General features: G+C 41.8%; 1 protein-coding gene and 1 long non-coding RNA gene across 5 annotated transcripts in view; both read right to left on the bottom strand.

Moving 5' to 3' along the window:
- The window catches only part of LOC309344520, a 227,565-nt gene that overhangs the window by 93,558 nt on the left and 108,666 nt on the right, over nt 1-25,341 (bottom strand). The gene's annotated exons all lie outside the window — the stretch shown is intronic.
- LRP8 (LDL receptor related protein 8) overlaps nt 1-25,341 on the bottom strand; it is a 192,098-nt gene that overhangs the window by 70,118 nt on the left and 96,639 nt on the right. For 2 of the 4 annotated variants that reach the window (XM_081866875.1, XM_081866873.1), the window contains exon 3: nt 7,624-7,746. In XM_081866875.1, the coding sequence (XP_081723001.1) occupies nt 7,624-7,746 (123 nt within the window). Of the gene's footprint in view, nt 1-7,623; nt 7,747-11,847; nt 12,209-25,341 lie in introns of those variants that run through there. The other 2 variants (XM_081866872.1, XM_081866874.1) reach the window with 2 other exon arrangements.

A 25,341-nucleotide genomic window follows, 5' to 3' on the forward strand; every position in this document is an offset into this window, starting at 1 on the left:
TAACTGAGTACGTGCAAAGAAAGAAGAGTCATATCCTCTGGAGGGAATATTCTCCTCTACCCAGTTTTTCACGCACACTCTAGGGAACCACTCCTGGACAAATATTTCTTCCTATGCTTTTGGGAATCCACTTAGAAGGGTTCAGAAGCTGCCTCATACTCTCACTTTAAGAATTGCTTCTGCACTGTAGATGTTTCTTTCACTGGTTCCACACAAAGAAAGCATTTCACAGCTTCCTATCTACCGCCTAGATAGCCTCCACCACCAATGTAATTTGGATTGTCTTCCCTATCAGTAACAGGGTTCTACATCAAAGCAGCTTCCTATGACAGCCAGATGATTGTCACCTGCTCCTCTCATGACAGAAGTCTTCACCTCACCTTACCATCCAGGCAGACAAAGCATAAAAGTTTTAGATTCAGGTAGGTAGCCGTGTTGGTCTGACGTAGGTAGTCGAAATAAATAAAATTAAAAATTGTCCAGTAGCACCTTAGAGACCAACTAAGTTTGTTCTGGGTATAAGCTTTTCGTGTGCATTCAGAGATATCTGAAGAAGTTTTGAAAGCTTGGAAATGCAACCAGATTTCACAGCAGCAGCAACAGTAGTGACCACTCAAAAACACATCCCTTCTGCACTCTAGCCACAAGTAACGGATCATTGGCTCTTGAATATTCTTCATTAAGTACCATTACGGTCAAGTTGTCATTGGTTACAGCTTGTAACTTTACCTATCCCAGTTAAAACTCACACACTTTTTGTATTCACTTACTGTTCTTGTGCACCATTAATCAAGATCTGTACATGCAGCCAAAGTTTTAATTGATTTACAGAAAATCATTCCTAGTCACATTAAATCTCACATTAAATTAAAGATGCCAAGCTTCCATCTATTACTTGAAAGCATACTGCATTTGCCACTACCAAAGCCAGGATTCTTCTGAAAGCAATGAAATAAACACCCCTTTCTGGAGACAATTATGTTAAACTTGCTGGGGGAGGGGGGTGTCAATTTAAAAACTTGATGCCTAAAACTTGTCTCAGTACAACCCAAAGCCTCTTCTGTCTTTAAAAATAGGATAGTACTACAGTTGTAATCACCAATGCCCTCACATCCTCTACCCTTTCACTTGAATGGGTGCAAGATTCATAACAGCTATAAAAGTGATCCCATCAAGCTTTCTACTGCTGTCCTTGTTTATGAACTACTCAAATGCATTAGTGGAATAACAGAAATTTGACGCTGCTACTATATTCATAGTATTTGATGAACAAACTCTAAAAAGAACTGACTTAGGGAAGAATTGCAAGGGCAACATAAACTTTGTTTCACTATAGCATAGTATGAGAGAAAAGGGGTAGCTGAAATACTGAAGGGTAAATCTATATGCTACTAGGCTCAGTTAAAGGTATATAAGGCCCTGACTTGGAATCTGGATATCTGACGGAATCTCTTTCTCTATATCAGTGACCCCAGAACCTGAGATCAATTGGGGAGGGAGGTCTTGCTTGCAGTATCACCATGAGTATTACTTGTCATGCTAGACACCAGACAGTGCCTCCTTAGCGAGTTTGCCCCAACCTAGGAACACTCCTCTCCTAGAAGTACAGATGCCAGTGTTTTGGCTGGCTTCCTGTCATCAAGTCAAGACCTATCAGTTCTCCTTGGCTTCTGGAAAAGTTGTTTAGTTTGCCCCGGTGCTTTAGGTTGCCCTATTCTATATTGTTCAAATTGTATCTGGTTTTAATCTGCATTTTTATTGTTGGAAACAGCTTTGGGACCTTTGAATAAAAGTAGTCTAAAAATCTTATACATCTATAAATAATCATTCCTGTAAAAGACCTGCATGATGACTACAGGAAGAGTTCCAGCTTAGTCTTCACCCCTTATGCATTGAAATCTTATGTCTAGGTCCTTTTCCCAGGGAGGATTCTGTCATACTATCTGCCATTAGCAGACCAAAGTGGCATGTATGACATGGGACTGTTCGCCTAGGAGCCCTCTTTCTTTAGCTAAAACACAATTTGCACTGTTGAAGACCAACACATGACTCATAATTATGAAAAATCATAATCAGTGAAAGAGACAAGTTCTAGGTTTAATCCCTGATTTCTACCTGAGTTCCTTGATGAGTTTCTTCCAGTCAAGAGTAAAGCTGCCAGTCAAAGCAGCTGGTGTTGGACTTCAGCTCCCATCAACAGGAATATGTTATTTAACTCTGCCTCCCATCAGCCCCAACCAACAAGGCAAATTGTCAGGGATGATGGGACTTGGAGACCACAACATCTGCCGTATTTTTCACCCTATAGGATGCACCGGCCCATAGGACGCACCTAGTTTTTTTTTGGGGGGGGGGATAAAGAAAAAAAATTATTCCCCCCCCCCCAGCCGTGGCTTCAGCGCGCCCCGCGCTCCATGCAGCAGGCTGCTATCCGCAGCCTAGGGAGCCCTGCGGGAACTCCCGCGGGCTCCCCTGGCTTGCTGATAGCTTCCTGAAGCCTGCAGAGCGAGAGGGGTTGGTGCGCACCGACCCCTCTCGCCCTCCAAGCTTCAGCGAAAGCCTGAATTCGCCCCATAGGACGCACACAGAGTTCCCCTTCATTTTTGGAGGGGAAAAAGTGCGTCCTATAGGGCGAAAAATACAGTAGAAGGCACCACATTGGCTACCCTCAAACTGGACAATACCAGGCTAAGTGAATCAAGAGTCTGAGAAGCAGAAACTTAGTTTCATAAGTTGATGACTGTTTAACCTGCTCTGTTGTTTTTCACTGTCCTATATGTGCGACTGTGCATTTTAATATTAATTGTTGTTTATTTTATTATTTGTTCTATACCCTATCCTGGTCTCTATATGGTATCTGCCTTCCCCAACCCAGAGTGCACTTCCAATCAGCCTCAGCTAGCACAGATGTACTGCCTGGAGTTAGAATCATAGAATCATAGAGTTGGAAGAGACCACAAGGGCCATCGAGTCCAACCCCCTGCCAAGCAGGAAGTTGATGGGAATTGATGGGAATTGTGGTCCAAACCATCTGAAGGGCACCAGATTTGGGTCAGGCTGGTATAAAGGAAGGGCGAGTTATAAATGCTTTAAATACATAAATACATTAGTTCATATAAATGTGCAGCTTAACTGAACCGATTGCTTTGGACAGATGACTCATTCATCAATGGTTGCCTGCTATATCCTCTAGTGAAATTAATATGGATTCATGAAAGGCTATAGTGATTTCCCCCCTATTCTTTCTATTTATGCTGCAGGTCTTCAGATTACATTTGCATAAAGCAATTTCTACTGTTTTCTGTTAGAGCATTGTGTGTATGTAATAAGAGGGAAAGTGGATGGGGAAAGTATGCAGCTCACATCTTGGATTTCATTGTATACACCTGCACACATAAGACCTTTGGACTCACCTTTTGCACTCACTTTTTGTCCTACCCCTTTGAGCTTTCACTAGCACTATCACAATTCGTTAGCCAATATTAGATTTCCTAGAGCTTTTATTTTATTTTTGACCACACACAAAGATCTCGGGGCTAAATAAACACAATTCAATATTTAAATCTTTACCTCTTTAAAGTAAGATGGAACTCATTTTTTTAGTGAAGTAAAATCTCTAGCCCTTGTGCATATGAATAAACATGTGAAAATATACTGCCTCAAAAACCAGAGGCAGATTGGTTTCAGTTGTCCAGAGTAAGACTCCCAATTCTTCAGTCAACTTGTTGTAGGTTTATAGATTTAAAGGCTACACTGTCCTCAAAGACTCCTGGTGGATCACAGTATTTCTTTATCCAACTACTATTTGCAGTTTACAGACAAAAAACTCAGGTCAAAAGATAGTGGTTCCCCTAGGAGACTCAGTGGCCAAATTAAGGGATTCTCAAGTTCAGAACCGATCATTTTCACACTGGATCGCACCAGTTACAAAAACAGCTGCCCTTCTGATAAGCACGGTGCAGTCACATGATTTAGTGTAGATGCATGTGGTGGATCTCTGTGAGAAAGTTACCCGCATCTGATAATGCAGTTGTGTTTCTATTTATGAAGTGGCAAATCCTTCCACAAAGCTGCCTACAGAAGCCTTCCTCAACCTGCTGCCAACTCCCATCATTGCCAATGGTTAGCTCTGTAGACAAACTGGAATTAACCGAAGGTGATAGCCATAGAGCTGTTGTGCTGGGATGGCTGTGAAACAGTGGCGACTTTATGAAGCAATTGGAAAATTCACATTAAAGCCAGGAGGAAATGGCTTGCTGAAGGAGCCAACCAAGAAGCCCATGGCTAAGCTGGAGTTGGAAGCCATATCCAAGTTTTTCCTCTCGATGCAGCTTTCCTGTTTCTAACCAGAACATAATATGAGTCAAAATGCACTGTAAGCTCCAAGGTGAAATGGAAGCCTCTTGCAAGACTACTAAGCCAGAGGCATGCAAGTATAACTGAAGCCAATGCTCAGGTAGCTGAAGGCTCAGCCTTTCTATAACGCAGGATGATCTTCTTTACAGGAAGAGTTGCATTGCTGGCTGACGGAGGTCAAATGAAATCCTCATGGACCTCACAGTGAACTGTGCAGTCTAAACATAGCTGCTTCAGGCTAGAGAGATTTGCAGGCAGGAATTCTGGGGAAGGAAACTGCTAAGTTAATTTAAGCCCATCCAATGGGAGAGTGGCATTGCATTAATAAGAAGACTCTGGCTGAGAGGGAGCGAGGCAGGCAGAGACCAAACCCTAGTGCATTATAAATATGTTAATGTCACAGCTGAGATGATTACGTTGATACTGTGTGTGGCTGCTTAGAAGAGGGCTTTGTTAGGAAGCAGCATGTATCTTTCCTAATTAGGCAGCAATGCAGAGTTGGCTAACGAAATAAAGAGGAAAGAGGGTGGATAATTGTACGTTCCTCTTTGCACTGCACACTGACAAAGTCAAACAAACCATCTTCCCTTTTGCTAGGCGCATCCATCCTGGGGAAATACACTCAACTAGCATATATTTGAAAATTCAGTGCACTGTCTTCAATGGACTTAGAAAGGTTGCAACACATGGTGGCGTTCAGAGGGGAATGAACAGGGTCGGAGGGAGTGGGACAGAGGAGGAGGACACCTGTTTTGCTACCTTGGATATCTTTAACATAAAACTGGCCTATAAATTAAAATTGGCCTATACAGGGCAATTGTATATCCTTATTGGAGCCTATTCAGTTTCTTCTAACAGGAAAATGTCCCAGAAGACCCAACAGGGTTGTGGTAGCTTGAAGAGATTAGCTATCAGTTAATGAGAGGAATATATTAGCACCTTAAAAAAAAAAAATGTTCTGTGGCCTGTGTTGCCTCTTTTTCTTCAGATTCTATGCTGCAAACCCATAGTCATGTCCGCAGCTGCACTCTAGCTGGACACATGCACTGCCCACTTAACCATTTCCTGCTCTTTCCAACCAGCTGTTTTGCTGGTCTGGGCATCCAGTAATGAATAATGCAGAATGCTTCCTTTTCTGATCACACACACACACACACACACACACACACACACACGGCACCAGCATTCTCTACCTGATGCTTCCATCTGGCATGATTAAAATTTGCACATGTTCATTTCAAGGCAGCTGTTATTAATAACATCATATACTACTAAAATTGTAAGATCCTTATGCCGTTTACAAAATGAGAAACCTTTGACCAATTGTGGAACGTGTTTTGCCCAACCCAGTGGGTGGGGCTGTGGTCTAAACCACTGAGCCTCTTGAGGTTGCTGATTGGAAGGTCATTGATTCAAATCCACACAATGGGGTGAGCTCCCGTTGCTCTGTCCCAGCTTCTGCCAACATAGCAGTTCTAAAGCACACCAGTGCAAGTAGATAAATAGGTGCCGCTACGATGGAAAGGTAAACAGCATTTCCGTGCACTCTGGCTTCCATCACAGTGTTCTGTTGTGCCAGAAGTGGTTTAGTCATGCTGGCCACATGATCCAGAAAGCTGTCTGTGGACAAACACTGGCTCCTTCAGCCTGAAACAAGATGAGTGCCGTACTGACTGGACTTAACCAGGGGTCCTTTACCTTTACGTTCTACCTATTCTTTTCCATACTTTAAACATGTGTGACCTGAAACAAACCTTGAAACCCAAGTAACTAGTCCATTATGTCCACAAAGCTCAGTATCCACTCATAGAGTTTGTTTTCCCAAACAAAAAGTATGTCAATCATATTCAAACACACACTTTTACACTTGTGTGTTACTTAATATTTAAATTCAATTTTTATTTGGAGTAAATCCCCATCTAGTCAGTATCAGTAAATGTTTAATAACTCTCTAAAATCAATGGGAAATAGATGATCTGTCCCATAGGATGAGAATAACAATGTGGTAAAAGGTACTGAAGCAAAGCTGAGTGTTTCCTGACACTTACAATAATGTCACATTTGCAATTGAGTCTATCCTGCTGGGGAAATTTGCCACATTTGGCTTCCATGCCAGTTATTGCCTGCAAGCATTCTTTACTTAACTCGAAGTCTCCAGCTTGCTTGCTTTGTGCTGCCCAATACAAGCACAGCTCATGAAATGCTATGCTGTCTTGGAGAACTATTATAATGCAACAGGAGAGAGATGCAATATGGTACAGTTTCAAAAGGACAACATGTAACCTGAAAAATATTTTTGAGGTTGACTTCCTTTCAGGGTGCCACTCAAAGCTAATGAGATCTATAGAAAAACCCTTACTGAACATAGTGGTTCATGACAGAATTAGACAACCGTACTACTATTTAAGGACATGACAATTATATAAAAGAGAGGAACAGGTGAAATTCCAATAATTCCAATCTAACCATGAGCAGTGGAAAACATTTGCATCAGTAGTCTTCCATTTGCACAGCCTTTTGGGAAACAACATAAGCCCAAGGAGATTTAAATTACAATCAATCTTCTGAAAAAAAGAACTGTCAGCAATGAATGGTGGGGTGTTTTTTTATTAGCTGAGTGCATATGCAAAGCAATGTCTGAGCATAAAATCTTCCTTATTTTGAATCCCATAATCACATTTTTCAAATGAAATTCTCTACAGCAAAAGGAGAAAGCTTTTAGTTATTTAATAAAATATATATTTATATACCGCTAAACTCTACAGAAAACATAAAGTGGTGCACAACAAATATAAAATCACAATAAACATAATTAAAATATAAAAGTGGAAAATGTCATAAGGAGCTGGCTAATCACATAAAATTCATCCAACTGAAAAGCCCCGCATTTTGGCCTGGCCCCCTGGCAAGTGGACATGACTTGGCCAAAGTGACCTGTTGGGACAACTGGAGAGGCTTGGCAGGCTTAATCAGGCCCACAAGCCAAATATTCCCCACCCCAGGCTTAGGGTTAGCCTTGCAAGTTTCTAGAGGTAAACTGCTAAGTCCTGAGTAAGAGGCAAGATTTAACTTGTGCACAACATATCATTTGTTGTCCTCAGCCAGACATAATAATGAAACCACACCATTGATTGCTTTCAGGACAGCGGTATGGAGAGGGGGAACTCACACGCATGTGCACATGATATATAATTTATTTTGTTTATCAGTCCACTTTTCAAACAGCTATAAAGCTATGTTCCATAACCAGTTAGCAGGAGTACTCACTGCATGAGGCTTCGGATTCATCAGATCCATCTGGGCATTCCTCTTCACCATCACATTTCCACCTGGAAGGAATGCAGTGGCCGTTGTTGCAAGTGAAATCACTTTCTGCACAGGTCTTCTTGGCTGAAAGAAGAAATAGGGAACGTTAGACCGTTGGATTCAATCCAACACAATTATTTTCCACTGCTTCTCAAAGTAGAGCTGTAAAAATAATGGATATTAAGGTAGTCATGTCCATTATTTTCAATAGGTTTACTCTGAGGAGAACTAACAGTACACACCACCTTTGATGTCTGTCTCTCATTTGATCTTTCAGGCCAAACATGCAATGACCTATTTGATGAAATAGCTCTAAGACTCACTGATTGCAAGGATAAGGCAGGATACAAATATAAATTTTAAAAATGTAAACCAGTTTATTATTGGTTTAACTTTCATGGTCTCAGCCACCATGGCTGACTTCATGGTTTTCCCCACATTGTGATTTTTGCATAGCGCACACACCTCATGATTCGCAATATATTGCCAGGTCAAAAACTATGAAACAGATATCACAATATGCACTTCAAAATGCTTTTGGACAATATATCACCCAGCCCTAGGGCAGAACGTTCATTCCAAGTGAAACATTATCCTGAGAGACTGGATCAGGGGAGATCATAACAGCATTCACACACTCACACAAAATACCTAATTCCTGAAGCGTCCTTATACTTTGGAACTGGGTGCTGAGATTTTATGATAAAAGTCTCTCAGCTCTTGCAAAGAATTACAGTTCCTAGGATTTTAAAGTAGTTTATATTTGTTGCACAGACATGCCTGAGTGAACGATCTGGTGAACATGAGCTTAACAATAGCTGAAGACAGAGATTAAGTCTCTCTATCCTGATGCAAACACTCAGCATTAATGCAGCTTTGGGACTGAAAGAGTTGTTGCCATGCCTTGCCAAAGCCCACCACTGGAGGCATGAAGAGTAAAACCACTAGAAAAACAAAGAGAGGCACAAATATGGTATGTAGGATGAATATAATAATAATAATAATAATAATTTATTATTTGTACCCCGCCCATCTGGCTGGGTTTCCCCAGCCACTCTGGGCGGCTTCCATAAAAACCAGAAATACACTAAAATATCACAGATTAAAAACTTCCCTGAACAGGGCTGCCTTAAGATGTCTTCTGAATGTCAGGTAGTTATTTATCGCTTTGACATCTGATGGGAGGGCGTTCCACAAGGCGGGTGCCACTACCGAGAAGGCCCTCTGCCTGGTTCCCTGTAGCTTTGCTTCTCGTAATGAGGGAACCGCCAGAAGGCCCTCGGCGCTGGACCTCAGCGTCCGGGCAGAACGATGGGGGTGGAGACGCTCCTTCAGGTATGAAGAATGATCACTGGCCCACTTGGTAAAATATTAATTTTGTTATACCAAAGTCAACTGACAAGCTGTAAAGGAATAGTATGTCAACAGAGAGGCGGACATGCAGGTGAAAAAGGGTCTGTGATGGGAGCATTAATTTTCTGATTCATAAAACATGCAGTTTCCTTGCTGTGGCATCCCAAAAGTAAATGCTGTAAAGCCTCATCAAACATAAACATAATCTACTCAGACAGGCATTCTATAAGAACAAAGTGTATTTGTTTTCCCTTGCATACAACATATGAATTATGAGTTGACAATAGCAGGTATTTACTTCAGTGACACCAATAATGGCTCTGTACTAATACAGAACAATTTAGCTAACGGTCCATCAGTATGATGGTCTGCAAGTTTCATTCTCCTGTAGATTCACTTTCTTGTTCTCACACAGCATTTTCTACTTGGTCTCAGTATCTGCTCCCTCTTGATGCCATTGGCTGAACTGCTCTGCAGAAAGAAGTGTCACAGACCCTCTAGCTGCTATTGGCTTAATTATTTCAACATCACAGAAGAGCTAAGGTGGCATAATCCAGGCAGCTGAGTACTTAGGGCATCTGAAGAAAAATTAGAATCTAAACTTCAATGTCCATGAGTGATGTTTGCTGAATTACATCCTTTCATTTCATTTTTATTTTTTGTATTCCAGGGATTATCAAATAACACCTTGGTGCAGACTGCTCCAGGTGCTTCAGAGTCTTTGTACAGAAACAGATGGTGCATAATGCTTAACTTTGTGCCGGCACTGATTTTGAAACTGGACAGCAATATGAGCCATATCCAACTTACATCATTTTAAAGAAGCCCGCTTTGAGCAGACAGCCAATAGCGGAATCTAAACTCGGTTTTGAAGGTATCTCCAGACATTATGTGCACGGTGATATAAATTGTCTGCTGAGTTAGACAATGGGAAATTTCAGCACACAAGGAAATACAAAAAAAAAAAAAATTGCAGGTGTTGGTATTCTCCCTCTTGAGCTGTGTTAAGATACACTGCAGGCCGTATCTTAAATTTCAGAGTTAAGGATAGAGTTAGCTTAGCATTTATTGAAAAACGGTTGTATAGCTCTCAGATTGTACACTCACACGCTTGCCTTTGAATGGACTGGAGAACAGGCCAAGTCCCGGCAGATTGGAGGAGGGCAAATGTTGTCCCTATTTTCAAAAAGGGGAAAAGAGGGGACCCAAATAATTACCGCCCAGTCAGTCTGACATCAATACCAGGGAAGATTCTGGAGCAGATCATTAAGCAAACAGTCTGTGAGCACCTAGAAAGGAATGCTGTGATCACCAATAGTCAGCATGGATTTCTGAAAAATAAGTCATGTCAGACTAACCTGAGCTCATTTTTTGACAGAATTACAACCCTGGTAGATGAAGGGAACGCAGTGGATGTAGCCTACCTTGATTTCAGCAAGGCATTGGACAAGGTGCCCCATGATATTCTTGTAAAGAAGCTGGTAAAATGCGGTCTTGACTATGCTACCACTCAGTGGATTTGTAACTGGCTGACTGACCGAACCCAAAGGGTGCTCATCAATGGTTCCTCTTCATCCTGGAGAAGAGTGACTAGTGGGGTGCCACAGGGTTCTGTCTTGGGCCCGCTCTTATTCAACATCTTTATCAACGACTTGGATGATGGACTCAAGGGCATCCTGATAAAATTTACAGATGACACCAAACTGGGAGGGGTGGCTAACACCCCAGAGGACAGGATCACACTTCAAAACGACCTTGACAGATTAGAGAACTGGGCCAAAACAAACAAGATGAATTTTAACAGGGAGAAATGTAAAGTATTGCACTTGGGCAAAAAAAATGAGAGGCACAAATACAAGATGGGTGACACCTGGCTTGAGAGCAGTACATGTGAAAAGGATCTAGGAGTCTTGGTTGACCACAAACTTGACATGAGCCAACAGTGTGACGCGGCAGCTAAAAAAGCCAATGCAATTCCGGGCTGCATCAATAGGAGTATAGCATCTAGATCAAGGGAAGTAATAGTGCCACTGTATTCTGCTCTGGTCAGACCTCACCTGGAGTACTGTGTCCAGTTCTGGGCACCACAGTTCAAGAAGGACACTGACAAACTGGAACGTGTCCAGAGGAGGGCAACCAAAATGGTCAAAGGCCTGGAAACGATGCCTTATGAGGAACGGCTAAGGGAGCTGGGCATGTTTAGCCTGGAGAAGAGGAGGTTAAGGGGTGATATGATAGCCATGTTCAAATATATAAAAGGATGTCACATAGAGGAGGGAGAAAGGTTGTTTTCTGCTGCTCCAGAGAAGCGGACACGGAGCAATGGATCCAAACTACAAGAAAAAAGATTCCACCTAAACATTAGGAAGAACTTCCTGACAGTAAGAGCTGTTCGACAGTGGAATTTGCTGCCAAGGAGTGTGGTGGAGTCTCCTTCTTTGGAGGTCTTTAAGCAGAGGCTTGACAACCATATGTCAGGAGTGCTCTGATGGTGTTTCCTGCTTGGCAGGGGGTTGGACTCGATGGCCCTTGTGGTCTCTTCCAACTCTATGATTCTATGATTCTATGACTCCCATGTTCAGGATCAAAAGGTTCTTCTTAGGGAAAGATCAAAAGAATTTAGATAGTACATCATTAAAGTCTAATGGCCTTCATAAAGTATGCGGCCAGTAATTTTTCACATTTTGTTTGATCTGCTTCAGCCTTAAGCATCTAACTTATGATAGTAACATTGCACCCAAGGGGCCCGTTATGTCTGCTTCCAGCCTGCCACTGCCAAACCTATTTATTCACCTTAGTCTGACAAAGCCATTTCCCCGCTGATCTACTCACACAAGCCCAAGCCTGTGGCTTTGAAGCAAGGGACTGCTGCCAGCATCAGGGTCCGTCGACATTCCTGAGTGATGGAGATATGCAGCTCCTTCAACACACAAACCTGCTGGCAGCAGATGGTGTCACTGATTGCTTTGTTCCCTTGGCACTGTTTTTTTGGAAGCACAACTAATATATTATGAGAAATCACAAAAGGCGAGAAGAAATACATTGTTGACAATGAACCACAAGGTGGCCTTTGGAAGATGTTAATGTGCTTGATGTGCATCCCGACAATCAGACAGGCTGAAGCATCTTCTCCTCTGCAATGTCATATGTGCCAAGCCAACATCTGCAGATTAAACTGCAGGGACAAACACTGCTGGTAAGCAAACTGACCCAGGAGGTCTGGTATTCTGTGCCAGATTAATAGAGGAAAATAAATCCATACGGTCTTTCATCTCAACAGAAGCCATCTAAATATCTCAAAAGGACACTGCAGAGACACATAAAACTCCCGGGCTGTAATTATTCCTACCGCAACAGAGTTCAGGGATCTTGAAATGTGAACACACCCCCAGCGTGCAAATCCTTTCTCTTAATTAAAACAAATATATTTAAACAAATGCCGCTGAATATGATTAACCTTGGAAGATTTCACACAGGCAATTCATTTGCTACCAAATCACTAAATATAACGCTGCTCGGGGGAAAGTGTAGGCCCTTGGCAAAACTATACTCGTGGGCCATTTCTTCATTATTATTATTTTTACTGTTTATCACATTTCCATGTCACTCATTTGTATTTGAATTACTTTGCCATAATTATGTCATCCTCATAATAAAGCTGTGAGGGAGGTGACTGAGACCTCCCATTTTATAGAGGGGAACTGAGGGTGGGGGGAGAACGACTTGCCTGCTCATCTAGGTTAGCAGCAACGATGCTAATGGCAGAAGGGTGGCTCCCCTCCCGCTGCTACTATTTGTTGCTGTTGAGCCTGTTTCTGCTGCTCAAGAGTGCAACACAATGCATGAGATTAGAAGATATTAATCCTTTGTAATCATCATTTCCCTAAACTGTGTGGAAAACAATTCAGCTAAGAAAGAACCAGAGAGAATCCTTTGCTACTCAAACAAGTTTCTAATGGCTGCTGTTTGAAATAAAGATAACCTGTATGTTATGTACTGAGCTGAATCCTAGAACAATAGGATCCAGAATGAAGCAGTCGGATTCGTCCGCAGAAGCCACCCAATCCAGCTCCAGGTGGAAGTGAATCAGCAACCTGATTGGCCTGCAGGAGCAGCCAATCAGGCTTCTGGAGGAAGTGAATCCGCAACTTGATTGGCCTACAGGAGCAGCCCAGAATTAGCCAATCACACGGAGCCCATTGTGTAAATAATGTATATATAGCTAGACGTTTTGGGGAAAGATTCATTCATTGCTACTATGAGCTGAATAAAGAGCCTGAAATTCACACTCCACTCCAAGTATATTTCATGTATTGACATTTTCAGATGAACTTTGCAGAGCAAAGAGCTGGGGATCAGACAACATTTGATGTGGCAGTAAGACAGCATCCTTGAATAGTATTAGGAACTCAGATATATAAGATGGGGACCAAATGGCTTCTTAAACCTAGGTTGCAGTCACCAAAATGGAATGTCTAGTTGCCATTTTGGGGCAAGATGGCTTTAAAGTATTATTTTTTGAATGATGGACTGACTGTGATTGATTATCAGTTAAACTACTGGCGAGCGCAGATGACAACCTTCAGCTAGGTTAAGAACTTTGAGAACTTAAAGAAGAAAAGTCACTTAATCCAGGGACAGTTCTCATATGTATTGGCCTTTTCCTACCTCTTTTTCTTAATGGTGACGCGGACCGTTTATAACCCCAGGGCAGTGGGGTAGGGCAAGCAAAGACAAGCTACAGCAATTAACTATAACATTGTTCACTACTGCCCAACCACCAGGAGTAGAAGTTTTTCAGGACCTCCTCCACCAGGTTGAAGAGCTCAAAGTCTCCGCTTTCCCAAATGAAGGTGGGCTGCACAAGCAGGAATGGGAGACAGCAGCAGGGACTGGCACCCAGGGAATTTTGAACACTTGGCTTGAACTGAATTCTTTTGTCTTGCTTTTTGCTGTACATTTTAAAAAATGTATATTTATTGAAAAGTTGCAATTCTGAACACATTTACCTGGCAGTATGCCCCATTGCATCAATATGACTTACTTCTAAGGATGTGAAGGTCTTACTTCTAATTACAGCTGACTTTTTTTTTTTTTTAATGGAAGATAAAATTCCATTTATGTTTATCCATTTCTTATCAGTTAATCATCTGTGCATCATAATGAGCTTTTTCACAGCTGCCAGTTTAAACATTTTAAACACCAGGAATGCTGAATATTAAATTGTATATGAAAATTGATTTATCTCAATTGATTTATCTAAGGAAATGTACTTCACAGACTTGCCCAATATTTTCTCACATAGAACAGAAAGGTAACATGGAAAAAAACTGAAGAAGTGTGCATGCACACGAAAGCTCGTGCCAACAACAAAGTTAGTTGGTCTCTAAGGCGCTACTGGAAGGATTTTTTTTATTATGGAAAAAACAAGTGAGCTTCATGGAAAAATATAAGCTGTCTAATAACCTTTCTTTGTCTCACCTACTCCTGCCAAGCTGCAATTCCTTTCCTCCGCCAACTCCCCCCACCCTGCCATCTCATTGGCTAAAACCACTATATACCCAGTAATTGACAGGGGTCTACAAATGCAATTGTCAGATCAGTTTACCTTTTACTACAGGTGTAATGAGTTTGTTTGTTTTTTCAGCTGCCAGCCATGCTGGTAAGCAGATGGTGCCTCTTCATGAATGTCATCAGCCTGCCAGAGTCAGAGCCATGCACTGAATGGGTTGCTAGAGGTAGTCACCCCACTTACCACTCCTTCCCTGTTAAATCCCTTGTCAGGAAACAGGTGCAAAAGACCCCCCACAAAAACACAACCCTGCTCAGTTTGACTTTGTTGTTCCTGGAAGAGAGAAATTTGAGCTTCCCTGTCTTACAAGGTATTACCAAATTGGTTACCCTCAAGATCAGCCAGCATCTGTACAGCCCCTCTTGATCAATGACTATTGAATATTGTACAGGAAAAACAATTCTTAGAGACAAAGAGAAAGTGCATCCTGGTACAAGCATTCTTATAGATGTTTTGACATCAAAATTATAACAGAATTTTATTTTATTTTTAAAAAACCCAACTGTTTATTTTAGCCCACAAGGCAATTTCAAACACTCATCAAATGTAAATTAATCTTCTCCAATGAGCATTTCAGTGGCCATTCAAAACAGTTACCAAGGGCTGAATCTGTTCTTTTGTGCTTGTGATTTTGGAATTGCTGGGGAAGGGCAGTTCTTTTTGTTTAATGATTTAAATGCAAGGAGAAGATAAAAGAGAAAGGGTGCTACACTATATAAACGGCTGCTTTAAAGGCAGCCATCTGCTCTGGTTTTTATGGGATCATTCAACAAGGCAATGCCAAATCCTGCAAGCTGTAACAGTTCTGTTGCAATCAGACACGGGTTATGTTTGCAGAAATTGAAATTGAAAGATTTTGTTTGCAGAAATTGAAAGATCAGATTACAGGCATGATCCAAAGAAGGACATAAACAATGTCAACAGGTAAGGAAAGAGATTTGTGGTGATGGCAGTCTGAGGGTCTGGGAAGAAAGGGAATGGTGCATGCTTGAGGAAATGGGTCACAAAAGCAGGTACCACTGCTGTTAGATAAGAAGGTGAGGAACTAAGAGCCTAAGGAAAAGACACAGGAAATTGGCAGCTGAAAAGAATTTTATTTATTTACATTTGTGTGCTGCTCATCCAACCAAGTTCACAGGATAGTTTACACGAAGAATAATTACAAAAGCAAAAAGACCAACAAAAAACCTCCTAGAATTGGCACATGGCACTACCACTAAAATGATTTAAACAACAAAACCAGCACTAAAACCAGCCAAGGGAACATGGTCCAAAAACTAAAGCAATCAATGGATTATTGAGAAGGCCTGGGAGGAACAGGAAGCTTTTCTCCTAGTAACTAGAAGACAAGGTGAGCCTCTCTGCGGAGGGGATTTTGTCACTGAAAAAGCTTTATCCTTAGCAGTTATTCGCCTCACTTCATTAGATGGGGAACCTGGAGACAGGCCTCTGAGAAAGTTCTCAAGGTCTGGGCAGGTAAGGAAGGCACACTTCAGAAATCCAACAGGGAGGTTACCAGAGGATGGGTAGCAGTTGCAATACTATCTCTGTTCACCTAGGATTGCAACTGAAATGGACAAAAGCACTCCATCCCACCAAGCCCCCTGATGCTCAGCAACAATACTAGATCTAGGCACACACACAATGCACCCTATCCATGAGCCTGCTCCTTTAGGGTAAGTGCAAAATAATTTAGGGTAAGTTGAATACACCAGGCTTGACAGATGAAGCATCCACCAATGATATCTCTGTCTTGTCTGGACTAACTCTCAGTTTCTTGCTCCATTACCAAGCCCAGGCATTGGTAGAACACACAGTGCCTCACCTGCAAAATTCAGAGACCTACTGCCTATATAAAACATAACCAAATTCTGAGTGGTGTAGGACTTTATTAGTATCAAAACCTTGAACTTGGCCCAGTAGCAGATTGGCAGCAATCACGAATTCTCTAACCAAGGTGTGATATGCTAGTGTTAGTTTGCCCCCACAAGCAAACTAGGGGCCACATTCTGCATTAGCTGCAGATTCTGGGCCAACCTCAAGTGTACAGCACACTGTACATACTGCACATTGCAGAAATCCAGCCTTGAGGTTACCAGTGCACAGACATCTGTTGTCAAGCTATTTCAGTCCATAAACAGTCACGGCTGTATTTATCAGCCGAAGTTGGTAAAACAAAGCACTCCTAGTCACTGACGACACCTGTGGCTCCACTGATGGATCTAGGATCGCCTCCAGACTATGCACCTGCCCCTTCAGGTAGAGTGCAACTCCATCCAGGGCAGGCAATTTCCCAGACCTGGGAACCTGGGAACCACTCTACCATAGAGCCCCTGTCTTGCCAGAATTCAGATTCAGTTTATTTGCTTGCATCCAGACACTGGTCCATGGCCTTTTCATCCATTTCTGATCCAGATGTTAGAGAGAAAGAGTGTTGGATATCATCAATGCACTAATTACATCTAGTTCCAAATCTCCTGCTGACCACACCCAATATAGATGTAAAATAGAATTGGGAATAATATAATGCTCTGTAGCACCCCCACAAGAAATACTCATCCAGTCTCCTGGAACATCTTCATAAAGGGCCATGGCTGAGAGGATATACAGTATCACTGAGTGCATACTTGCAAGCACCTTGTTAGCAGGAGACCTATGATGTAGACAAAGGTCTGTGACAAGGTTTGTGACATGTACAAAAGCTGCATCTTCATAGAGCCTCAAATTGGAAAATAGCAATGTCATCTGACTGTAAACTCAGCAGGTTTCAAGCCGGCAGATGACAGCTGCCTTCAGTTTAGCATCTTCTGTTGCACTGTCTGTGTCCAGTCTGAAATTTTGGAAGCGACAAGGATTCCTGCTCAGCAACTATCTAAGCCCAACTTTGAGATTTGCTCTGTTCAATAAAAGCCCAGCTTGCAGGATAAATTGAGTTTACACACTTGATTTTAAAAGGTCTGCTCATCTTGTTCCCAAAGGCATAAAAATATTGCAGCAGGTCGACAAGACCTCTAAATTAATATGCCAGTCTCTGCATACTCAAATATTTGTGTGTCCCCAGGCAAAATGTGCATGCCAGACTTTAACATATGCCTTGTAAATGATTGGATAAATCCATGGGAATTGAATTCAATACACAAAATGCCCAGGGCTTATTACCCTTTTCCCCCCCTAAGTTGGAACACACATTTTGCATACACATTTGATAGGTACTTCCATGTTAAGAGGAGCTTCTGCTTGTGCAAATTCAGGCCAGTGCAAAAGACAAGAGCCATGTCAGGGGACGCTGTTCAACATTTCTCCAATGAAAATAGGGACGTCCTAAGGGAAAGCGGGACTGCATGGAGCAGAAATCCAACTGTGCAACAGGACTTCCTTGTGCAACAGGACTTCCTGTTTCTATTCTCCGCCCTCCACCCCCATGAGCCCCCCAAAACTGGTAATGCATGGGAGGGGGCCAGCAGGGAGGAAGAGAGGAATGAGAAATTCCATTCCATGGATGAGTGCCCCCTTGCACTACACTGGAACTCACCATATGGATGCACTAAAAGTTCAGTCTGTTCTCTCATCTGAAGGAAACAAGACGTGTAATAATGTATTATTTACAAACGTATACAGAAATGCTTGTTTCTTTTCCCAGATGCTTGTGTGCAACGAGAAAGCAGTCTGGAACTATCAAGAAAAGGCATTATTAGAGTTATGAGCAGAATCTGTTGCTAGCAGCCGACTGGGAAATGAGTTGTTGGGCCAATCTATGGAATAGGAAATTAAATGTGCAGCAATGTGCCCAGATCACTCTGCTTTGCAATAGAAAAGAAAAAAATCCTTAATGTGCCTGAGTTTTTTTGCTTTTTAAAATTTCACGGCATTGTGAAATAGCTTTATACACTATGCAGTCACCTTAAATTGAATCATAATGTTTGTTAGTAACTCACAACTCCATTAACAAAAGGATTACATTTTTAAAGCAATTCAAAAATTAAGCTGTTAACAATTGCCACATTCTCACGGTGAAAGCAAGAGAATCCTGAATTCGCAATGCAAGAGGTGCAAATTTGATAACCACAAGTATTACAGGAATTTGCCACCGTTCAAAGCAGTAACAAACAATGCAACCATAAAACTGCTTGCATCCCTCAAGTCTATTTTGCATAGCATATTCAAACTTTATACAATCCAAGTTTTCCATTTAAGCAAAATCGAACACTTAAGTGCTCAAGAATGTAGACAATTGACTTAAAATGTTTGTGTTGAGTTAAAATAAGACAAGGGTTATGTTTTTAAATAAAAAGGAAAAGAAGCACCTGCAACAGATGCTAATGATGGCAACTATCTGCAGTAGGAAGGCTTTCCAATGAATGGAAATTGTACACATAAAATGCAACATGAAGAACACCAAGATGAAGACAGACATCTCTCGTAACTTGACCATATACAATAAAGAACAAAGATTTGGAAGTATAATACTGTTCCGTTTATTCATGAGGACACACTTCACTTTGGACTTGACTGAACCTGATCGCCAATAAAGCTGGCTGAATTAAATATAAAAGCTATTTTAATAAACCTTTCCAAAGCCAACATCAGTTGCAAATCGAACAGCAGGTTTCGCTTCCAACCCAAGCCTGTTAGTGGAACGATGCCAAGCAAATGTCTATTAATATTCTAACACAAAGTGCTGGTTTCCTTGGTTTTTCGTGCTCATGCAATAACTTGAATAATCAGAGTCGCTTAAGGATTTACATTACAGCCCTCAGCAAAACAGTATGTTAATAGTCCCACCTTACACAATTTCAATGCAAAGATTAATAAAGTAATTTTATCACACCTAAATGCAAGGAGTAAATTCAAAGTGATGCACACTGGAACAAAAAAACCCTCACTTTACAAATATGCTGATGGGTGTGTGAACTGGTTCACATACTAAAATAAACCAAAGTTTATTTTAAACTATGGTTTAATGCAAAATCCTTTGCAGTGTCAGAAAGGAAACATTCCAGAGGCTGACTTCATGTTACTTGTGAACACAATGCTCATGGTTAATTTTCACCAAAAAAAACCCCACAAGCACTGGTTCACGTGTAAAGAAAGCTAGCTTCTGGTTTATTTCCACCCTTGCACAGAAAAGGATTAGCAGGAGTGGAGTGGGTTAGGAAAATCTGAGCAGCATGTACTGGCACACTACTCATTCATATTAAACTATAGTTTAAAATAAATTACAGTTTAATGCAGAGAATGGGGCACCAGGGCCCTCCAGAGGTGGCCAGACTACAACTCTTTGAACATTTCAAAAAGCACCATGAAAATGCTTACCATATTAGTGAGTCCCATTCTGCCTGCCACTGGCTTTTGTACCACAAAATCTATCTGCGATCTAAAGCCATTTAGGTGCATGTAGGTAAGTCATGCATCAGCATTAATTTTATTCAGAGGACAAGTAAAAACAGGTAGATTTTTGGGGGATGGGGATGAAATAAGTGAGTATATTTTATTCTTGCTTGTGCTGCTTATTTTATTTGTACAGTGGAATCTCGGTTTTGGAATGTAAACCATTCCGGAAGACCGTTCGACTTCCAAAACGTTCGAAAACCGAAAGCGGAAGCCTCAGTTCAATAGGGAAACTCAAAATGAAAATCGTTCAAAAACTGAAGCAGTTCTGGGTTTTCGGTGTTCGGGTTCCAAAACGTTCATCAACGGAGATGTTCAAGAACCGAGGTTCCACTACAGTGGTTATTTATTATGTTGATGTGCTTATGAAAGCAGTTCCATTAGTGCCAAGGCTTCCAGCTGTGCAATGGAACTTCCCCTCCCTTTCCTCTTCTCCACGCAGCTGCCTCAGGTGGTGACCCTGCAGGAGAGAAGCAGCAGCAGCAGCAGCAGCAGGAAAAGCTACTGGGTTCCAGTGAGAAACCACCACTTCTCTCCTCTTTGCTTCTCCCATGGCAGGCGGTGCCCCCCCCCCAAGCTTCTGGGTGGGTGGGGGGAACTTGTGCACCTCTTGCAAGATCTTGCACATCCTGGAAGCTGCTGTGGGGGTGGGGAGGCCCCTTTGGCAGTGAAATGGGATCAGCTGCCCCTGTCCCCACATTACGTGTTCTAAGGGTTCCTCCAACACACATGAAGAGGGAAGGGAAGGGAAGTTCCATTGTACAAACAGAGCTATTTCACTGGCTATTGCAATTTTAACATTATTGTTTATGACCCTGAAAGTCTTGCATGAAGGGCAAACAACAGATACCACTTATAAATACATAAACGTTGTCACAAATGTCCAATATTACAACTGTTCATTCATTCATTCAGTTTTGGATGATTAACACTGAAGATTAATTTCTTACTGGCGAGAAGCCTTACTGACTTCTATAGGGCTACTTACATTAGGAAATTAGATTTGGCCCCATATTTCAGATCATCAGGAGATGGTGGAACACAAAGCTCAGTAAAATCACAAATAAATTCCAGTTATTAAAAATGCCAGGCGCCGTAGTTCTGCAGATTGACCTGAGTTTCATTACAGCTCCTGGCAACCTATTAAATAAAATGCATTATTTATATCTGGGAGCCTTGGTTGCAGTTTATAGAATTTAGGCAATTACATCAAATTAATCCTAGCTACAATCAACATGCCTCTTCCCTTTTGCTTCAGTGTGAGATAATCTTCCCTTTCCCCAAAAGATCTGCCCATAAAGCACCATCCCTTTCTTCTCAGCGTGTTTCCACAAAAGTAAAAGCAAGTAATCAAAGAAACAGTGTTTTTCTCTGCTGTAGAACATATTGGGACAGTGAAAGAACATCAATTCAGAACAGTTTAAAAACAAATAAACAAACAAACCTTTGCATAGAAAACTCAAAAATCTCCCTCATATAGCAGACCCTTTAGAACAGAGTAAGGCCATTAACTCAGAAATATTTGTACTAATTATGTTCTAACATCTCCTGCATCTACCAACTTATCCGGGGCAATGCAAGAGATTGTGCTGCCTGTGTTGTTTCACCCCACCTTCATTCCTCCTCTCTCTATTCCCACTGACACCCCCCACTTTGTTGCCACAATAGCTGAGGCTCTGCTGGTGCACCCCTGGTCTCAACACAGCTCTGCCTCATCTAGCCATGTCCAAGTAAGCTGAAATGATGCCAGTGCCGCAAGGGTGGCTCTGTCCAGCCACAAGGGCAGCTACCAAGGACAAAATATTTGTGATGATAAAGGGGTACCTGCCTTGCCAATTCATATTTCAGGTGTTCAGATCTCTGAGGATCTCCTGCACTCTTCTGCTGTTTTGGCTTCAGTGGACCATATTATTTTCCCCCCACAACTAACAGTTTCAAAGACAGTTTTAGATCTTTTTAATTCCAAGAAAGAGCAATGGGGTTCTTTTATTCCAATATATTTAATATGCAAGTGCTTGCCTGCCAGTGACTCCCTTGGTTTTGCAGAAAGATAGATATGTTTTAAAACATAGATTATAGATGCATAATTGGCAAGTGCAACAGAGTCTGCTGTATATTTTAACATTCAGAGGTGTCTGGGATTTGAATCATTACTCAGGAAGTAGGAAAACGGAGCCACCAAAGACACACCTCAAATGTTCAGCTACTTTAGGCTCCCACTCCTTGAAGTCTGGGACATGTAAAAACAGAAAGCAGTGGGATAGATGATAACAGATTGTTGGATTAATAGACACCAAGATGAATTTGAGACAGAACAAAAAGCTATGCAGCCCTATCCTATGCACAGTTTATTGGAAGTAAGACCTATTTAGTTCAATGGTGCTTAACCCCAAATTAATCATGCCTAGGATTTCAGCCATGCAATGCAATTCATTCTCCTCTCAGAATGAAAACTTGGAAGTCCCTCATCAAACACGGGGAAACAAAATTTCTGAACATTTCAGAACATCTCTATCACAGTTGAGTATGTGTTCATAATCAAAGGACAAAATAATAATAAATGGACATCATCAGTCTTGGCATGGTATTGTTCCAGGTCACTTTTTGTGTGCTTGCTGCTGTGCTCAGTGGTGCAAGTGATATTGCTGAAAGCCTGAGAGTCCAAAAAGCCAGTCTCATACTTTAGTTGAACGGCTCAGCTGGAAGTTTAGATTGCCTAATGTACCAAATCCAACTGGGCAAAGTAATAACATCTTTGTCTTTCAGGAATACTCAAAACCAAGTCACCATGACCCCCTCTGCTTTCAAAGTTTCTAAAGCACAGAGGACCGGCAGTCTTCTCATGTCCAAAGCTTTTACCCCTAACCCCAGGCCATGTTCGTGGCTGACTTTCAGGACAAGAATAACTGCTGTTTCCTAGGGAGTTAGAGCTCCAAGTCTCAGCAGTCATGAATTACAAGGCCAATGGATTTGTGCGTGAATGTCTGTGTCTCCTCCTCTACTTGCTCCATTTTGTGTAACATTCCCCCCTCCCCAACCGACTACAGCTCCCATTGATTCTTCTGATGGTTTATAGTAGCTGTTGTTTACTCAGTTGTCATTTAAATTTGCATGCAGGGTTAGTTGCTGTCAAACTTTGCTGTGGCACCCCAAAACATAATTTGTATTCCAAAGGCCATAGTTGTCTTGGTAACGGTTAGGTGACTGGAAAGCATTTGCTGAGGGGAAGCTTCATTCCACTATTGCTCACTAATCCCCATGTGTCTTATAAACAGGCTGTACAGTGTTTGGTAGCTATGGTGCCTTTTAACTTGACCTCACAACCTTCTAAGTCTTTGTGTGGTCCATCTCATTCCTCCCTGCTACCCTTTGGCAGGGTCTGAACATGCACAGAAGTAAAACCAGAGCTATTTTAGAGGCTTCAGGGGTTATTAAAATTTTATGGTAATTTCACCCCTGGAGCTGGGAGAGGAAAATAGCAGGTGCTGTTTTCCTCTGCAGAAACAGGAGCTGTTTCTCTTGCTGCAGAAAGTCAACCATAAAAAAAATTATTTAACAGAATTTGTAGTCCGCTTAATTGTAAAAACATCTAAGCAGCTAACATAAAAGAAGGGCTTAAAATTATTCATAAAAACCAGAGTTAAAAGTAAGTTAACTTTTTTTATGAATACTTTATAAAATAAAATTACAAAAAATATGAATAAAACTCCCTTGACCCAGAGATTGAGCAGCTTTTCCAAATTCTTTTCATCAGGCTAAATTTCTCCTTTGGGTTACAAAGTTCCACAGGAAAGCTGATTCTTTTTACCTGCCACCCTCCATCTATTTCATTCACTCTTGAAAAGTCATTTATAACACTGTATGTAACAACAACAAGCCAAGTGTACTCTCAACAGGAATCTGCAGCCAATCCTATCTGACAAATGTATTCGGATGATACATAGTAGGAAAACTTATTGATACTTTACGATACTTTAACAATACTCAAAGACTTTCGGGTTGTATGCAACATAGTGCTAGGGCTGTTTTGACAGCACATGGATTTTTCCTTTCACAACAGAACCATCTCCCCTTCCCTTGTGCCCCCCAAAATCTGTTCTACTGCTTTCCCCTAAACCTCCAAAGCAAATCTGAGTATCATATGGGGGGAAGGAGAGGGGGAAAATCCCCCTGCACTAGCACTAATCCTTGCACTAGGTAAAGGTAAAGGGGACCTCTGACCATTAGGTCCAGTCACGTACGACTCTGGGGTTGCGGCACTCATCTCGCTTTATTGGCCAAGGGAGCCGGTGTACAGCTTCCAGGTCTTGTGGTCAGCATGACTAAGCCGCTTCTGGCGAACCAGAGCAGTGCAGGAAAACGCCATTTACCTTCCTGCTGGAGCGGTACCTATTTATCTACTTGCACTCTGACGTGCTTTTGAACTGCTAGGTTGGCAGGAGCAGGGACTGAGCAACAGGAGCTCACCCTGTCGCGTGGATTCAAACTGTGACCTTTCGATCGGCAAGCCCTAGGCTCTGTGGTTTAGACCACAGCGCCACCCGCGTCCCCTAATCCTTGCACTAGATGGCTTTAAAAGAGAGGATTAGACAAATTAATGGAGGATAGGCCTATCAACTACAGTTAGTCATGGCAATAGATGCAGCTGGTTAGCCATGAGGAGATAAGGATACTGGAGTTGGCAGACCTTTGGTCTGCTCCACCAGGGCTCTTTCTAGGATGGTACCAGTATTCCTGCCATAACACCAATTCAGAAGCCTGAAAATACACCAAAAGGTATTCTTTCTGGCTATCTAATAGCTCTGGGGCTCCCATGTTATCAATATCTGCCGAAATCAGAAAAGTGGCACAGTTTTCTTATTTGGATTCTCATACGGCAATGAGAAGCTATTTTTTAATGCACCATCACCTAGAACAAGTGGACCATTATGTGCCCTGCCATGAATACAGCCGTCTACTGCATAACAGGATACTGAAAGAGAAAGGACAGCTAGAATTCAAAAAAAGAGAAAGGAGCAAGGCAAGAGTCCCTTCCATCTCTACAATTTATAGAGATCCTAACAATGTTCTCCAAGCCCTCATGCCAGACGACAACAGCAGGACACAAATGCAGAGGAAGAACTGTAGGTAATGGGCACCATTTCATCTCCCCCTCATTTCTACATGCACATTTCCACAGAAGCAGCAGGGAAGAAATAACAGAAAAATCCTCAGGAAAAAGAAGTCTAGAGAAGTCAAGGGTTGCAAATCACTTTGGAGTTCTGGCAAATTAGAAATAAGTTTGCACTAATGGGCTTGTCCTGTTGCAGCAGGAACTGGGCAGTTTAATTTCAACATCATCAATCAGCGGGTGAAGTCCGAATTCT

This window comes from Podarcis erhardii (assembly GCF_964252035.2).
Source record: "Podarcis erhardii genome assembly, chromosome: 6".
Taxonomy (NCBI): domain Eukaryota; kingdom Metazoa; phylum Chordata; class Lepidosauria; order Squamata; family Lacertidae; genus Podarcis; species Podarcis erhardii.